This window comes from Berghia stephanieae, chromosome 11 (genome assembly GCF_034508935.2).
Source record: "Berghia stephanieae isolate SIO BIC M18660-M18661 chromosome 11, UCSD_Bste_1.3, whole genome shotgun sequence".
In the NCBI taxonomy this organism is placed as follows: Eukaryota; Metazoa; Mollusca; class Gastropoda; order Nudibranchia; family Aeolidiidae; genus Berghia; species Berghia stephanieae.
In genome coordinates, this window is record NC_088370.1 from 27096809 (window position 1) to 27114308 (window position 17500).

At 39.3% G+C, this 17500-nt stretch overlaps 2 protein-coding genes across 4 annotated transcripts in view; both read left to right on the top strand.

The window, feature by feature from the left end:
- The window catches only part of LOC144957268 (mRNA turnover protein 4 homolog), a 524240-nt gene that overhangs the window by 99252 nt on the left and 407488 nt on the right, over positions 1-17500 (top strand). The gene's annotated exons all lie outside the window — the stretch shown is intronic.
- Positions 1-17500, top strand: part of LOC144957266 (uncharacterized) — a 53261-nt gene that overhangs the window by 33168 nt on the left and 2593 nt on the right. For all 3 annotated transcript variants that reach the window (XM_078888354.1, XM_078888355.1, XM_078888353.1), the window contains exons 4-8: positions 4520-4710; positions 11837-11965; positions 13796-13916; positions 14659-14946; positions 16591-17500. The exon at positions 16591-17500 is cut by the window's right edge and continues 2593 nt beyond it. In XM_078888354.1, the coding sequence (XP_078744480.1) occupies positions 4520-4710; positions 11837-11965; positions 13796-13916; positions 14659-14946; positions 16591-17339 (1478 nt within the window). In that variant the 3' untranslated portion in view covers positions 17340-17500. The remainder of the gene's footprint in view (positions 1-4519; positions 4711-11836; positions 11966-13795; positions 13917-14658; positions 14947-16590) is intronic.

Consider the following 17500-nt stretch of genomic DNA (forward strand, 5'->3'; position numbering starts at 1 on the left):
CATATATGTTTAGAAGGTCTTTAATATAGGAGGGACTGTTCGTGCTCAGGGATGTGTAGACAACAGTACAAATCTTATATATAGGCAACTCTTTTTTCAACAGGAAGCCAATGTAACTCACGGAGAAGAAGAGTTGCAGACGGGTATTTTATCACTATATCATTGTGATAATAAAACGTGTACCTGGTCTTTAAACAACATTGAGTCTGTCTGAAAAAAAAAAATAATAATGAAACTTTTGCCTAACAGTCGTCATGTCATGTCTTGTCCTACATGTTACGTGTTGCTGTTGGCTGCAAGGGACCCTTTTTAAAGCGCTTTGAGCACATTTGTGACTCATCGTCTCAAAACGGTGTTTTGTCCGGCTGCATCGGGCCCCGGAAAAAAAAGACTTTTTGCGGCGCTGCACTGCGGCTGATGCCTGGGTTTTTTCCAGTCTTCCCTTGGAATAGATCCTAAAGAAAAATTTTCCCTTAGGCATGAAAAATCCCCCCGAAATGCTAGGAAACACTAACATTGATGTTTTTGACATGTTGGTACGAAACTGTATTTACTGTTCTCCACTATAACATAAGGAATAGAGATTAACACCAAACTTTCATGTTTATATAGATAGAACGAAGATGACGTCGCTCAGGCCTTTTTTATTGTTTTTTGCCATCCATGTTTGTGACTTAATCTCACACTAAACTGTATTAACCAGACTTATAAACATTCATGGTAACACAGAGTTTGTGTGTTGGTCCGTTGTGAGCTTCTTAGCCAAGCGCATACTATCTATAAATTCAATCTTCAGCACCTGGGTCACCCCGACCCTTTGAGACGGTGGATCACGTGATTTAGTGGATATTAATGCTAGCGTTTAGATAAAATACTCACAACACCCACCAGCCGGATATAGAGCGTACCAACACACTAAGCCGTGTGTAATCTTGACCGTTTATATTTTGATTGATACAATGGGCATGATCTATATTAAATTTCCATGTGCTCGAGGTCATTGGTCACATTGCAATGTGTGCTCAAAATGACCTACATAGTGAAAAGTGTTCACAATTTTCGAACCATCCAATATTTCGATTGGTCATTTTGTTCAGCTTGACACATGTGTATGTTTATAACTTTCATAAACAAAGCAGCGTGTTTACATTTATTCAGAAATGTCCAATCGTGGGACATCAACAAATCATGTGACTGATGACTCGATTGGACGAAAACATGAATATAGATCGCTCCCATTTAGTAATAATCTAAAAAATTAGGTGAATCGTGACGTCAATTTCATTCTATCTATAAATTCAATTTTTTCGCCTTGGTCATCCCGACCCTTTGAGACGATTGGTCAAGTTTAGTCGATTTGCACTATATGAATAAATGCTATTTGTTTTGTTTTGTTTTGTTGTTTGTTATTTATCTATCTATTTATCTATTTGTTTATCTATCTATTTATGTATTTATTTACTTATTTATCATTTATTTATTTGTTACCTATGCATTTATTCTTTATAATTTATTAATATCTATTTATTTATTTATTTTGAAGTAAAAGTTTTCTAATTCTTTTTTGGTTTTGTTGTTGTTTTTGTTTCAACAAAAATTGTTTTCCCGCAGAATAGGGCAGCAGGTTTTAACATCGTCTCTTATCGGACTCCAACTCCTTACGTCCGTCAGTCTGCCCTGCCTTGTCTCCAGTGTCGGCGTCCCCAATGATTGGTCGTCGTTCGTTCGTACGTACGTTTGTACATCGCCGTGTATGGAGTGAGTTAATTAGCGTTACAATGGCGCTCTGTTCTGATAGGCTTTCGTTCCGGACTCTGATTAACCAGTTTTCTGTCGTACTCTGGAAAAAAACAAAAAACACGTATTTGAAAAATTTGGCCAGAAAAACTCGTCCTTTAAATATCGATTGATTTAAAATGAGCCTCATCTTGGTAAAAAAAAAAAAAAACCTCTTAAATTTAGGTCTTAGGAAGACTTCGTGAAATCCCAGGTTTGAGAGTTTTTGCCGAGAAGAGGGTCATGTAAATCGATCGATAGTTGGAGGACGAATTTTCTGGCTAAATTTTTGAATACGTTTTTTTTCTTCTTCCTGAGTATGGCAGTAAACTGATTAACTGATTACGAACGGGAACGGCGCGGTAAGTGCTCGTTAGTCAGACCGATTGGGCCTGTGAGAGTCTGGTGTCTCTCTGGCTGCGCCGCCCCTGGGTCTCAAAGGGTTAATTGTGTTGGTAAACAAATCTGTCTTGAACGTGATCGGTGGGGGCCGTGACCGTTTTGGCACCTTGAGGGTTGGTGCTTTGTTTTTTGGTGGGAGTTTGTGGGAGCTTTTGTGTGTGTGTGTGTGTGTGTGTGTGTATGTGTGTGTGTGTGTGTGAGAGAGAGTGAGGGAGAGAGCGAAGAGAGAGAGAGAGAGAGAGACTGAGAGAGAGAGAGAGAGAGAGAGATGGAAAGGGGCGAAAGATGGACAGAGAGGAGTTAGAAGAAAGAGAGAGAGAGAAAAAAAAAAGAATATATGTATGTATATATATATATATATATATATATATATATATATATATATATAAAGTGTGTATGTGTGTGTATGTGTGTGCGCGCGCTCAAGTGTGTGTGTGTGTGTGTTTGTGTGTGTGTGCTCAGCCCTCCATTCTGGGGCATCGTGAATGAGCCTGACGTGATAATCAACCCTTTCTTGTACACACATTAAGTATATACCAGTAGAAAATTCGCAATATTTGTGGGGGAAATCAAGGCCTGTTACCAACAGGCACTCGTCTAAATCATTATTATACTTACTGCATTTTGAAAATTAACATAGATCGAGACGAATCTTTCGAGCCATTGGCGATTAGAATCGGTCCGGTAATAAACTCTGTATGTAGGTGGGCGCAAATGAAATCTGGCAACAAGGGGGGACCAGCAGCAGCAGATAGCGATTGCCAACGTCAAATTAATGACCAATCATTATTGATATCGTCATTATGCCCTTGCAGATTTCAAATATATTATAATCCTTGGAGTCAAGGGATGATAGAAATATATTTAATAAAAATTTTTTAAAAATAGACAAAAAAAAAACCCAAAAACAACCCCCCCCCCCCAAAAAAAAAAAAACCAAAAACAACGACAACAACAACAATAACAACAACAACAAAAAGAAAAGACAAACAGAACGAAGAAAAAAAAAGATTTGCAAGATACGTGAGTATCAATCTGTAAAACCATCGATATCTAGAAAAATATTTATTATATATCTTAATGGGGTAGGTAGAGGATCAATAATAACATTGTCGCCGTCTAGTATTCTTCAATAACATCTCTCTCTCTCTCTCTCTCTCTCTCTCTCTCTCTCTCTCTCTCTCTCTCCCCACCCCCGTCCCCCTACTTTATTCTTGATTTATATAGTTTTGATCTCATTTGATCTCTCTCTCTCTCTCTCTCTCTCTCTCTCTCTCTCCCTCTCTCACTCTCTCTCCGTCAATCTATCTCTCCCTCTCTCTCTCTTTCTCTCTCGCTCTCTCTCTCTTTCTCTCTCTCTCTCAGGTGTAAAATGAGTACCTGGCCTTTTTCAGCGTTGTCTCTGTCCGAAGAAAAAAAAATGTAATATCGACTAACAGGCGTCATGTAACGTCTATGTTAAGATTTACTGTTGACCAGGGACCCCTTGTAAAGCGCTTTGAGCACATTTAGTGGATATTGCGTTATATTAAAAAAAGCTTAAGTTGCTGTATAAGACATTTAATGGATCAAAATCCTATTATACCGCCGTACAGCGACAAAACCCCGAATAATGGAAAAACCCGATTTTACAGGAGAGCCGAAAAACTTCAAATTTTACTTCAACTTTTTACAATAACTACGCGGAGAATCGATACAAATTTGGTATCAATCGAAATGTCTATTTTTATATTATGACTTTTGATGTATAAAAAAAATATATATAGACCTGAACTATCGAAAATATGAATTTATTGTTATACGGAGTTTTGTCGCTGTACTGACTTAAGGCCTTTCGCTTCCTAATCATCCGATCGGGACGCCTCGACTGCCTCTCTTATCATCCGTGTCATTTCCTTCCACTGTTCACGGTCTTTTGCTGTGGATGCTAATTTCGTAATGTCTTCCTTTGGTTTTAATACTTTCTTATTTTGAAGGCGTTTAAGGTCTCTATTGAGGACAGTGTGAATTGACGTGGGTGGTCTACCTTGATATTTCTTGTGTCCAGATAATGGGGTGAAAAAGTATTCATGGCTTTATTAGCTGGTATATTTTCATCTCTTCTGACTATATGCCCAAAAATCCGCCATCTTGCCTCCAGAATTTGAATGGATAAAGGTCTTTCATTGCACTTTTCATACAGTGCGGCAGTATACTCAGCCTTAAATACCGTAAGATAAGATAAGATAAGATAAGATAAGATAAGATAAGATAAGATAAGATAAGATAAGATAAGATAAGATAATGTATACTTATCATAATTTTATATATAATATCACATTTATTTGTTTTTGAATACCAGATGGTCAAGAAGTGTGGATGGACCCAGAGGGCCGTGAGTGCGTCAACTGTGGGGCCGTGGCCACACCTCTATGGCGTCGGGACGGAACTGGACACTACCTGTGTAACGCATGTGGACTCTACCACAAGATGAATGGACTCAACCGGCCACTGGTCAAACCTCGACGAGGAATGATTGGAGTGGGGTTCGGGGTGAGTAAACCAGACCTGTCTAGTGCTACGAAAAAATTGTAGACTTACGAATTTAAGAATTTTTGGCTCCAGTTGGATAGCTGCTTAGACGTTTTTGAATCAATAAATCTTGTTGAAAAGGAGAGTTTGGTTGCTTAGAAAGTGTAATGTAGGACTTTGGAGCATATTTTGATAATGCTGAAGACAAATAATATTGATTTGTAACGATATTTATCGTGACCTTTTCATAATTTTCCCCCCTTGGAAACTACGAAAATTTGACATTTCATAGGCGGCTTCGGTAAAGTAACGAGAAACTTGAATTTTTATACAGACTCTTGATGCTATGTGTTTTGCTAAAATACTCACAACATCCGCATGTCGGATATATAACGTTACCAAAACACAGAACTACGTGTAACCTTGAACGTTTATAGTCTGATTGATATTTATTTAGTGAGATGTAATCACGAAAATGGCTGTCTAAAAACAATAACAGAGAGCTGAGTGGCGTCAAATTTGTGACTTCTATTTTTTAAAAATAATCTGAAAATGAATATAGATAGTATGCAGATGACGTCACTCAGGCCTTTGTTATTGTTTTTGCCATCCGCGTTTGTGAGTTGTTCTCACTAAACTGTATTAACCAGACTATTAAAGTTCATGGTTACACAGAGTTTGTGTGTTGGTCCGATATACTTCCGGATGGCAATGTTGTGAACTCCTTGGCCAAGCGCATTCTATCTATAGACGGAACAAAATTTACGTCACTCAGCTCTTTGTCGTTGTTTATAGACAACCCTTTTAATGATGAGTTGGTATCACTAAATTCTATTAATAAACTATAAACGCTCAAGGTTGCACATGGTTTTGTATTTCATCCAGCTGGCGGATGCTCTGAGTATTTGACCTAAACGCATAGCATCGATATAATTCTAAAAACGCTTATGGTGGTATCTTGATAAAGCCTACATTGCCTGACCAGAATGATTGGTTGACTTTATCCATTATCACTTAGATAAAGGACAGAAAATAATATAATGAGGGTTGGCTTTAAGCAGAGGTTGACTTTAATAGTGTTGACATTATGCGGATTCCACTGTGAATGAAGCTGTGTCAGACCGTAGCCATCGTTAAGTTATAGATAGAATGAAGTTGACATCACTCAGGCCTTTATTATTGCTTTTTTGCCATCCGCGTTTATGAGTAATTCTCACTAAACTGTATTAACCAGACTATAAACGGTTACACATTATAGTTTTGTGTGTTGGTCCGTTTTACTTCCGGATGGCAATGCTGTGAGCTTCTTAGCCAAGTGCATACTATCTGGTCGTAGCCATCGTTAGCTTAAAGCCTGACACTGACCCAAAAATGACGTCAAAAGACAAGTCTTTGGACACAAAAGAAAACAAATCGTGAGTTGTATTCAATAGGTCATCTATAGATAGAATGCGCTTGGCCAAGGAGTTCACAACATTGCCATCCGGAAGTATAACGGACCAACACACAAACTCTGTGTAACCATGAACTTTTATAGTCTGGTTAATACAGTTTAGTGAGAACAACTCACAAACGTGGATGGCAAAAACAATAACAAAGGCCTGAGTGACGTCATCTGCATACTATCTATTAGATTCACTTGTTTCCTTGAGCTCTACTAACGACACAACTCACGAGACCCTTCACAAAACTAAAAAAAAAATGACGTCAAACTATAAGTCTTAGAGGGTTCCAGTGTCAGGCTGTTGTGTCAGTTGTGTGGCCTTGAGCAAATCACCTAGCCCTAGCTCAGCTTGCGGCGCTGCACTGCGGCTGACGCCTGGGTTATTCCAGTCTTCCCTTGGAATAGACCCCAGAGACTAATTTCCCCTATGAGAATTATAAAGGGAATTTTGTTTTTATTTCATTTTCTATGTAGAAAATTTGGCCAGAAAACGTGTCCTTCAATACATATCGATCGATGAAAATATCACCATCGTGGCCAAAACTCTCAAACCTGGGAATTCGTATGAGAGTTTTTGCCAAGATGAGGGATTGTTTTAATGGATCAATATTTGAAGGACAAGTTTTCTGGTCAAAATTTTAGCTAGGTTTTTTTTTTTTTTCAGGATTAATTCAGTAGTATTTGTTGATCAATTCGTATTATCTGTATCATTATGTTATCATTATGTTACTATCCTGGTTGTTATCGCAGATATTATTATTATTATTATTATTATTATTATTATTATTATTATTATTATTATTATTATTATCATTATTATTATTATCATTATTATTATTATCATTATTATTATTATTATTATTATTATTATTATTATTATTATTATTTGTTGTGAAGCTAGAAAGTAATTCGAATGATTGCCATGCAAAATATAGGCTTTATTCAACATTTAAATCGACATGATCTGGAAAGAAATTAAAACACAAAGAGTTAGACAATACAGTACAGACACAGATTAATTACAAACATTAAGTGACAAATAGAACTATCTCTAAACAGTAAACAATATCATGACATTCTTCCCCCCTTGCATGTGGCAAGAGATTTCAAATTATGCTTCTCTATTTCGTAAACTGTATGGTCTCGTCCGAATGAAGCCACTCGTTCTGGAGTTTGAACGGGATTCGTTTTGAGTAGAAAGCTCATTAGGATTGTTAGGATCAGAGACTGATGGTTCGTCCAAGGCAGATTTTTGCACTACACCCGCTTCCACAGTTTGTACATCAAGCTGTTCTAGAACAGTTTCAGGTAAAATATCGTTTCCCACATTCTTTTGAACAGGTTGAAAATGTGGAGTTACGCTCGTGTTGTCAAACGCCATGGGTGATTCTTCATTGGAGGGTTGGGCAGTAGTCATTTCACCAGCAGGGGCTAAGTGACGCAAAGCCACAGTAGTTTCTTTACCATCAGGAAGTCGGACGTAGGCATAGAGCGGATTAGCGTCAACAGTTCCACTTCGTCCACCAATGGTTCGTATTTAGAGGCTCTTACATGACGCCTCATCAAAACAGTTCCTGGAGTAGTCAGCCAGCTAGGAAGTGTTGTACCAGTGCTTGACTTTCTATTGTAGCGGAAGATTCGTTCATGAGGAGTCTCATTTGTCGCAGTGCATAAGAGTGATCTTATTGAATGGAGAGAGTCAAGAAGCACTGACTCCCATTGACTAACATTCAAACCACGTGATTTCAGGGCTAACGTGATAGTTTTCCAAAGGGTTCCATTCAGACGTTCTACCTGTCCATTTCCCCGGGGATTGTATGGGGTCGTTCGGCTTGAGGCGACACCTTTTTTGCACAAGAAATCTTGAAGCTCACTTGACATGAAGTTAGCACCTCTGTCAGAAAGTATTGAAATAGGCATTCCAAACAATGAGAACAATTGACACAAGCACTTGATGATAGTTGATGAGCTCATATCAGAGCATGGGAACGCAAAAGGGAAGCGAGAATATTCATCAATAACTGTCAGGAGATACCGATTTTTGGACGATGACGGCAAGGGACCCTTGAAATCCACACTCAAACGCTCGAATGGTTCAGTTGCTTTGACCACTTTGAGGTTCTGCGGTTTGTAGAATGAAGGTTTTAGCTCACGACAAACCCTACAGTTGTTGCAGATTGTTCGTATTTCATCCACGGAATATGGGAGATTCTTTGACCTGACAAAATGGTTCATCCTTGCAATTCCAGGGTGGCAGAGTGAGTCGTGAAGGCTTTTTAAAGTTTCTAAATCTGAACCAGTAGATGAGCAGAACTCCCTTGAAAATGCGTCAGCCGCTACATTGTCTTTTCCAGGTCGATACACAACGTCATAACTGTAGCTTGACAGTTCAATCTTCCATCTTTGGATTTTATCATTTTTGACTTTTCCTTTCGCAGAATTTCCGTACATAAAGGCAACGCTTTTCTGATCTGTCACAAGTTTGAAATGCTTTCCAAGAAGATAGTGCCTCCACTTTCGAAGGGCTTCCACAATAGCGTAAGCTTCTTTTTCAACAGAAGAATGCTTCTTTTCACTGTGGTTCAGAGTTCTTGAAAAGAAAGCCACAGGACGTCCACCTTGATTTAGTGTTGCTGCGATTGCAATTTCAGAAGCGTCGGTTTCTACAACTAGAGGAGCGTTGTGGTCAATTGTCACGACAGCAGCGTTTTCAATCTCCTTTTTCAAAAGATCAAACGAGTCCTTGGCTTTTCCTGACAATGGAAAGGTGGTATTTTGGACCAGTGGGTGTATTTTATCCGAGAAATGAGGTATCCAGGATGAGTAGTATGCAAACATTCCAATCACTCTCTGTTGAGATTTGATATTGTGAGGATCTGAAAGTTCTCTCAGTGGCCGTAATCGGTCAGGGTCTGGCTGAATGCAACCTTTGGACACTTGAAATCCAAGTAACTTGATTTGTCTAACAGACTGGATAGTCTTACTTTCATTGAATGTTATATTATGTTCTTTGGCACACCTGAGAAATTTCACAAGGTTTTCATCATGCTCTTGCTGATTTCTGCCACAGATTGTCACATTGTCTACGTAAGCAAATATGTCACTCAGTTTCTCATCTCGAATAATGGAATCAATGATGCGCTGAAAGCAAGCCACTCCGTTAGTGACTCCAAAGGGAATTCGCTTGAATTGGTAGAGATTTCCACTGGCCTCAAAAGCCGTATACAGTTTCTCCTCGTCTTTTATTGGGATCTGGTGGTAAGCACTTTGCAAATCGAGGGTGCTATAGACACTGTAGTTTGAAATTGTTTCAATCATTTCATTAATGTTTGGAAGTGGATATGCATCGAGTAGAGTGAAGCGATTGATGGTCTGACTATAGTCCACAACCATGCGTTTCTTATGTCGTTCGTTAGTTGTCACCAATACCTGCGCTCGCCATGGAGAATCAGATGGTTCGATCACATCCTCGTCAAGAAGTTTCTTAACCTCAGAGTCAATGAATTGCTTGTCTGGTAATGAAAATCGTCTTGATTTTGTTGCAATAGGTCTGACTTCTGGAAGGAGATTCTTGAAAAGAGAAACATGTTCGATTTTTGCAGCAGTGAGACTACAAACGGAGAAAGTAGGCTTTGATCCTTTGAAGGATATTTGAACTCCATCATGCTGTTCAAGAAAGTCATGGCCTAAAATCAAGTCCGAACACAACCCTGACAGGATGGAAAATTTCACACTCTCATAGAAACGTCCCTGGTATTCCAAAGAGACAAAACAATGACCCTTGGTTGTACTGGAAAGATTAGTCGACGCCATGGAGATTTCTTTCTTTGATTTGAAAATCTTCAATTGGAGACTTTGTGCGATCTCTGTTGAAATGAAACTCTCTGAGCTTCCGGTGTCTATCAACGCTTTAACGGGCTTGTTAAACAATTTCACGTCAATAACAGCTCTGTAGAGACTAGCGGGAGCCGCGGCTGAAAAGGCTGAACTGAGTGTATTCGGGTCTGCCGCAGATGCATATTCGTTTTTACTTTTTGACTGGCATACCTTTTGAAAATGCCCTTTTTTTCCACAACTTTTACACAGCGCCTCTCTAGCAGGGCATTTTGATCGAGGATGTCGTTGGTATCCGCAGAAAAAGCATTTAGAGTTCGTGACTGAAGCATTGAATGAGTCAAGTTCCTTTTCAGAGGGCGGAGGAGCAGTGCTGCCACATGGCACAGTAGTTGGTGTGCTGTAGTTCTGAGAGTGTTTTTCAGCCATCTCCAAGGATCGAGCCTGTTCATAAGCGGCCATAAGTTCGATTGTCTTATTTGAGGAGTCGCTGCCTGATCTGATTAGAAGAGAGACCACAGATGAAAGCATCTCGGATAAAGTCATCCCTGTTCTTATCAGCAGTAACAGCTTTAAAATCAAATTCTTTGGCAAGTCTTTTCAACTTTTGAAGGAACTGATCGAGGGATTGATCTGGTTCTTGCTTTGTAGTAGCCAAGACGTGTTTCGCGAATATTTCGTTTTTTGGTTTCACGTATATGTTCTTCAGAACGTCAACAGCTGAATCGAATGTAGTACAATCAGCAATATGTTCGTAGACGACAGGATCGACGAAATTGACGAGCAGATTGAGTTTGTTGTCAGTCGCCTGTTCGGGTAACGAAGAGAGAAAGTTGTTAAATGTACAGAGCCAGTGATTCTATTGCTTTGATGCATCAGGCGTATTGGGTTTAGCGCTGAACCGCTCAGGTCGAAGGAATCGTTCTATGTTAAATGTTGAATAAATTGTTGTGAAGCTAGAAAGTAATTCGAATGATTGCCATGCAAAATATAGGCTTTATTCAACATTTAAATCGACATGATCTGGAAAGAAATTAAAACACAAAGAGTTAGACAATACAGTACAGACACAGATTAATTACAAACATTAAGTGACAAATAGAACTATCTCTAAACAGTAAACAATATCATGACATTATTATTATTATTATTATTATTATTATTATTATTATCATTATAGTTATCATTGTTATCACGTGATTTGATATGTGGCGATGTTGTCTTGTAGCATGACGCTCACCTTCGGATCGGAAGGTCTTGGGTTCGAGTCTCACTCTGATCGGCGCATAGTTGAATCCTTGGAAAAGTCTCTTTATTCACATTCTCTCACAGTATTCAGGTGTAAAATGAGTATCTAACAGTTACAGCATTGTATCTGTCGAAAAAAAATGTAATATCGCCTAACAGGCGTCATGTCTCGTTCTCCATATTAAGTGTTGCTGGGAAAGCGCTTTGAGCACGTTTAGTGGATATTGCGCTATATACTAATTTTTTGAGAATTTTTATACAGCGCAATATCCACTAAACGTGCTCAAAGCGCTTTACAAGGGATCCCTAGCCAACAGCAACACTTTACATGTATCACGGGACATGACGCCTGTTAGGCGACCTTACAATTTCTTTTCGGACAGAGACAACGCTATTAACGGTCAGGTACTCATTTTACACCTGAGTACGGTGAGAGGATGTGAGTAAAGAGACTTTTCTAAGGACTCAACTATGCGTCGAGCGAGGCTCGAACTCAAGACCATCCAATCCGAAAGCTATGGTCTTACCAAAAGACCATGTAGCCGCACACAAAAAAAGCTCAGGTTAGAAAAAAAAAGGTAACTCATATCCTGACCCACGATCTCCTCCTTTCCATTTCAGATGCCATCGTCTAGGAGAGTGGGAATGGTGTGTGCCAACTGCAGGACTAGCACCACAACGTTGTGGAGACGGAACAGTGACGGGGAGCCTGTTTGTAACGCCTGTGGTCTTTACTACAAACTACACGGGGTGAGAAACGAACGCCAAAAGTCTGAACAAGGAGTGTGTGAAACAGCGCCAGACAAAAACAAGAAAGAAAAATACAAGAAAAAAAAAATAATAAAACAACAACAAAAAACAAAAAAACAAAAACAAAAATGAAAATAAAACAATCCCTCCCCTGCACCCCCCCCCCAAAAAAAAAGACCAAAAAAAAACGAAACAAAGCAAACCAAACAAAACAACCCACCCCAAATAAAAAATAAAAACAAAACAAACATCCCGCCCTCCAAGAAAAAAGAAAATCAGTCTTCCTCGACTGGGGATCGAACATCACACCGAATCAGACGGTTTCACGTTCGATCCCCAGGCAGTCACCTTTCGGAATGTGTTTTTTTTTTTTTTCACTTTATTTTTATTTCTTGTTTTGTATCATACAAACTTTTTCAGAAAGAAAGAGAATAGTAATATTCGTTTTTTAAGATTATCTGAACAGAGAGATGAATGGCCTACCATGATCACAGATGTCTGGCACAGACTTGGTACTTTACTGCCTATCAACTAGTGATGGTCCTTGTACCTGAATTGTAGAACACTAGCTCCATCAAGAAAAATAACCAAGATCAATCCTGAATGAAATCGATAATATATTTTTTTCTGACACCCCCGCCCCTGTCCACACACAGTGATTGGGTAGCTGGTTCTGTTAGATCTGGCGGGAAGTACTTTGCGATAGACTGGCGTCCTATGCAATAGGTAGCAAGCAATTGCTATTGTCCGTTTCACGGCATAGAAGCCGGGATAAATTCCGGCGCCATGAGCCTATTGGCTCTGAGGGACCAGTTTTGGTACAGATTTCTGTATCTGTATTGGAGCTTCAGAGCTTCAACGTGTGTCCTATCTATCTCCATTTTCTTTAGTATAGTTGCTTTCAACGGCTTCTTGTCCTAAATCTTACCTATAATCCCATTGAACCGTACTAGGGAAAAACCAGCATCTTAAAATTTGGGCAGAAATCTTATCCCTCATCTTGGCAAAAAAAAAAACAACCAAACTTTTAAACGTACATGGGACTTCGTGATTTTTGAAGGACGAGTTGTCTGGTCAAATTTTTAGATACGGATTTCCCCGAGTACGGCTATTTACTGGTTAATAAAAAAGATTCGCCTTTTCGCAACGGCACAACACGGTCCCGTCGCCTAGGCATTCCACGAAGGAATATAGATAACTAATAATAATAATAATAATAATAATAATAATAATAATAATAATAATAATAATACACATTTATACATCGCTCATTCTCGTGTAAAACACAAGCTCTGGGAACTTTACAATATAAATTATCAATTTTGAGTGGAAAAAAATCAATCAAATAATAAAAAAAAATAAAAAAAAATCAATCAAATAATTATTTTAAAAATGCAATGAATTCATAGCCAAATCAAGGATTCATAGTGTCAATAAAAGCAAATACAGTAAAGATGTGTCTTGAGATTCTTTTTAAAGGCAGGTAAAGACTTACACTCCCTCGGACCACGTGGTAGTTCATCAAGCAGGAAGTCTGATGTCAACAAGAATTATCAATGTTGTCCAAGTGAGCAAATTAGGGGGTAATAATCTTACCCAAGGAAGAAAAAAAAACCCCCGAAAGTGTCTGAAGCGGGGCTCGAACTCAGGACCCTCCGGACCACAGTGCAATGCCTTAACTACTCGGCCACTTCGCTCACCCCCCCCCCTCTCCCCTCTCTGGTTTACTGGTTAGCCTACTGATTTACCCATTAGCTTGTCATTTTTAATCACGTTAACTTGTCCAATGACAGTATTTAGTAAAACAATATTATTATTCTAACAATCCAGGTGCCACGCCCCTTATCTATGAGAAAGGACGGGATCCAAACCCGGAAAAGGAAGCCGAAAGGATGTTCTTCCGGCGGAAGTAGCAAAAAGGGATCCACTAAAAGTTATGACGCCATTAGCGGTTTGTGCATTTTATTCTTATTAAAACATTATTGAAATTTTATCAAAATATTTTTTTAAATCTCTCTCTTAATCAAGAATTCTTTAATGTTGATATTTTTGTCAACAAATTTTCGTCATTGTGAAAGCTGTTACTACTATTCTTTTTGGTGACACTAAATCAGTTTAAAAAAGAAAAAATATTTGGTATGTGATTTGGCTGTTTTCATTATGATTTTTTTCAATTAGAATTTTGTTATTGTTTTTTTTTTGTTTTTTTTGTTTTTTGGTCTAAATTAGTTAAATCTATCAAAACTGATAAAGGTAAATCTTATCGGATAATCTTAAAGTAGCCTACTTAATATTTATCACTTTTGTATTCGAACCATTTTGAAAATGTAACAACTTCACACATCCTTTGTTATAAAGCAACGAATGCAGGTCTGACATCCGAACCCGCCAATGGGCTTAGTTTAACATTGTTGTAATCGACAATATTTTGCGTCATTTTTTTTTTTTTTGAGATTTCCATTACAACAATGAGCCCATAAGGTATTGGGTTATCAGACCTGCAAATAAGTCCACGTCGTAATAAAGGAAAGCTCTTTACATTTGTTTTAAACAGGCTAATTTTTCGGGATGATAACCTTTTCTATTGTATTTTCTTTACTGTTTTGTCTGACACTGTTTTGCGCACACATTCTCAAATGCTTCCTGTTTTTTTTTTGGTTTTGAATTAATCATTTCGATTTCTACCCAAACAGGATCGCAATCAGGATCCCAAAGCGATGAAAAGAAGCCCCAAGTTCCTTCACCGGACTCTATACTGCAACAACATACTTCCAGTATGACGTCGGCGATGCATCTTGGGGGAAGCGGTGGGAGTAGTGGTAGCGGCAGTAGTGGTGGTGGTAGTGGAGGTGGTTTAACACATCGCCACCATCATCAACAACAGCAGCAGCAGCAACAGCATCAACAACATCATCATCATTCTCACCTCGCTCATCTGCAGGATCAGCTTCATACTTCCTCCTTGACGCATTCTTATCTCGGTATGTTTTTTACGCAAACAATCAGTCGATATTGTAAAAAACAAAACAAACAAAAATAAAAATAAAATTCTATTTATTCATCCCATAGGGGAAATTTGTATCTAGGGTCTATTCCAAGGGAAGACTAGAATAACCCAGCCAGGCGTCAGCCGCAGTGCAGCGCCGCAAATTGAGCTAAGGCGAGGTGACTTGTTCAAGGCCGCACACGCAGAGGCGAGTGATTGGACTCGGTACCTTTCGGGTATGAAGTAAAGACCGTAGCGCTGAGCCACGCTGCTCCCCAAGCAGTTCTAGATATAAATATAGAAAGATTTATATCGCGAATTCACACGTATTGACCATGCTTTATGTGCTTCAAAAAGCTTTATTTATTACCCTCTTCAGTACATCATAAAGTAGTTCCTCAGGACCATCGAGCCGGGGCTTATCCCGACATCTGTAGCGTAGGTCAAATAGAATGAAATTTACTTTTTCTACTGGAACCGGTGATTGGGTAGCTGGATTTGCTTGATCTGGCGGAAAGTTCTTTGTGGTAGACTAGGTCCTATCCAAAGGGTAGCAAGGACTTGGTATGGTTCGTTTCACGTCATAGAAACTAGGATAAACTCCGTGCTCCATGGGCCTAACACTTTCTTTTAACTTGTGCCCCTTCATCTCAAAACGTTATGTCGGCCTCACTAATTGAAAACCATTGAATTCACAGTCAACATTATGAGACTTGGTTAGAGTTTATATGTTCTATAAGTGGCCGAGTGGTTAAGGCATTGCACTATGACCCGGAATGTCTCAGGTTCAAGCCCCGTTTCAGGAACTTTCGGGGTTTTTTTCCTTGGGCAAGATTATTTCCCCCCAATTTTCTCACTGTGACAACACGGGTGATTCCTGTTGACATCAGACATCTTGTTTGATGGATTATCTATATTCCTTCGTGGAATGCCTAGGAGACGATATCTTATGATGTCGTGGCGGAAGGGCGCAATTTTAAAAATTTATTGACGTTTTATTGAGGAGAATGACAGTATCCTTGTGATCTACAAACCAATATTTCATATTTTTATTCGGTTTAACTTTAAAGTTCACATCTTAGCACCGGATTCGGCTCGATATAATACCGTTTCCTTACGATACATAGCGCAATATTCACTAAACGTGCTTCAAGCGCTTTACAAGGGGTCCCTGGCCAACAGCAACACTTAACATGCAGGATAGGACATGACCCCGATATTATAATTTTTTTATCGGAGAACGGCCAGGTACTCATTTTATATCTGAGTACGGTAAAAGAATGTGAGTAAAGAGCTTTTACAAGGACTCAACTATGCGCCGAGCGCGCGAGGCTCGAACCCAGGACCTTCCGATCCGAAAGCGAGTGTCATACCACTAGACCACATAGCCGCGTATAGATAGAATGAAATTTTTACGTGACTGGGGTCTTTGTTATTGTGTTTTGCCATCCGCGTTTATGAGTAGTTCTCAACTTAAACGTTTAAGGTTAAACACAGTTTTGTGTGTTGGTCCGTTATACGTCCGGATGGCAATGTTGTGAAATTCTTAGCCGAGCGCATACTATCTATCTATAATTATCATTGATTCCAAATACATTGATGGATCTTGTCGGTTTTTCTTTTTCTCTTTCAAATTCAGGTACAGACCGCCATGGCTCCATCCCGTCCCCTATTTCCCAATCAGCTATGCACGGTCAAAGTTCACTCGGCAACAACGGTGACGTCACGGCAAGTTCTAATAATAGTAACAACCATATTCCAAACGGGATTCTAGACAACGCTTCGGCTCTTATCAATACTCAACATCCTCATCTGTCCCATCATCAACACCAAAGCCATCATCAACAACATCATCAGCACGATCAACATCAACAACAACAACAACATCATCATCATCAACAGCAACATCAACAACAGAACAGCTATCTTACATCATCTGCTGGCTCTAGGATCCAGGATTATGCAGCCATGGGACTGAGCCTCGGTTCGGTGGCGCGCTCTTCTGGGAGGTCCAGTAGCGTTCTGGAAAATATGGCGCCTTCAGATTTGTACGCGCAACTTCCGTCCGTCATCAGCGGCGTCCAGTCGCCTGGATCACAGCATGACAACAACAACAGCAGCAACAAGAATGGTAACGAAGGAGGCAGTGGTAGTGGTGGTGGTGGTGGTAGTAGTAATAATGGTAACGCCATGGCCGGGGTTGGTCATAGCAATAGTGGTACCACAACAAGAACTAGCAGCGGTAGTAATAACAACAACAACAACCAGTCACTTCTTGGGAGCGCCGGTGATGATACAAGCACTATCGATACTAAACCCTTGATGGATAGTATCGGCCATATTGTGGAGTCCAGAACCCATCCTTCTATCCTCAGCACTTCTGCGTGATTGGAAATTTAAAACTATTATTTAATATTTACGAAATATAAAACAAAAAAACCCCAAACAAAACAACAACAAAAAAAAAAAAAGATAAAATAAAACAAAACAAAAAACTGACTAACAAAATCAAACACCCCCCCCCCCTCCCAAAAAAAAAAAAAGAAAAA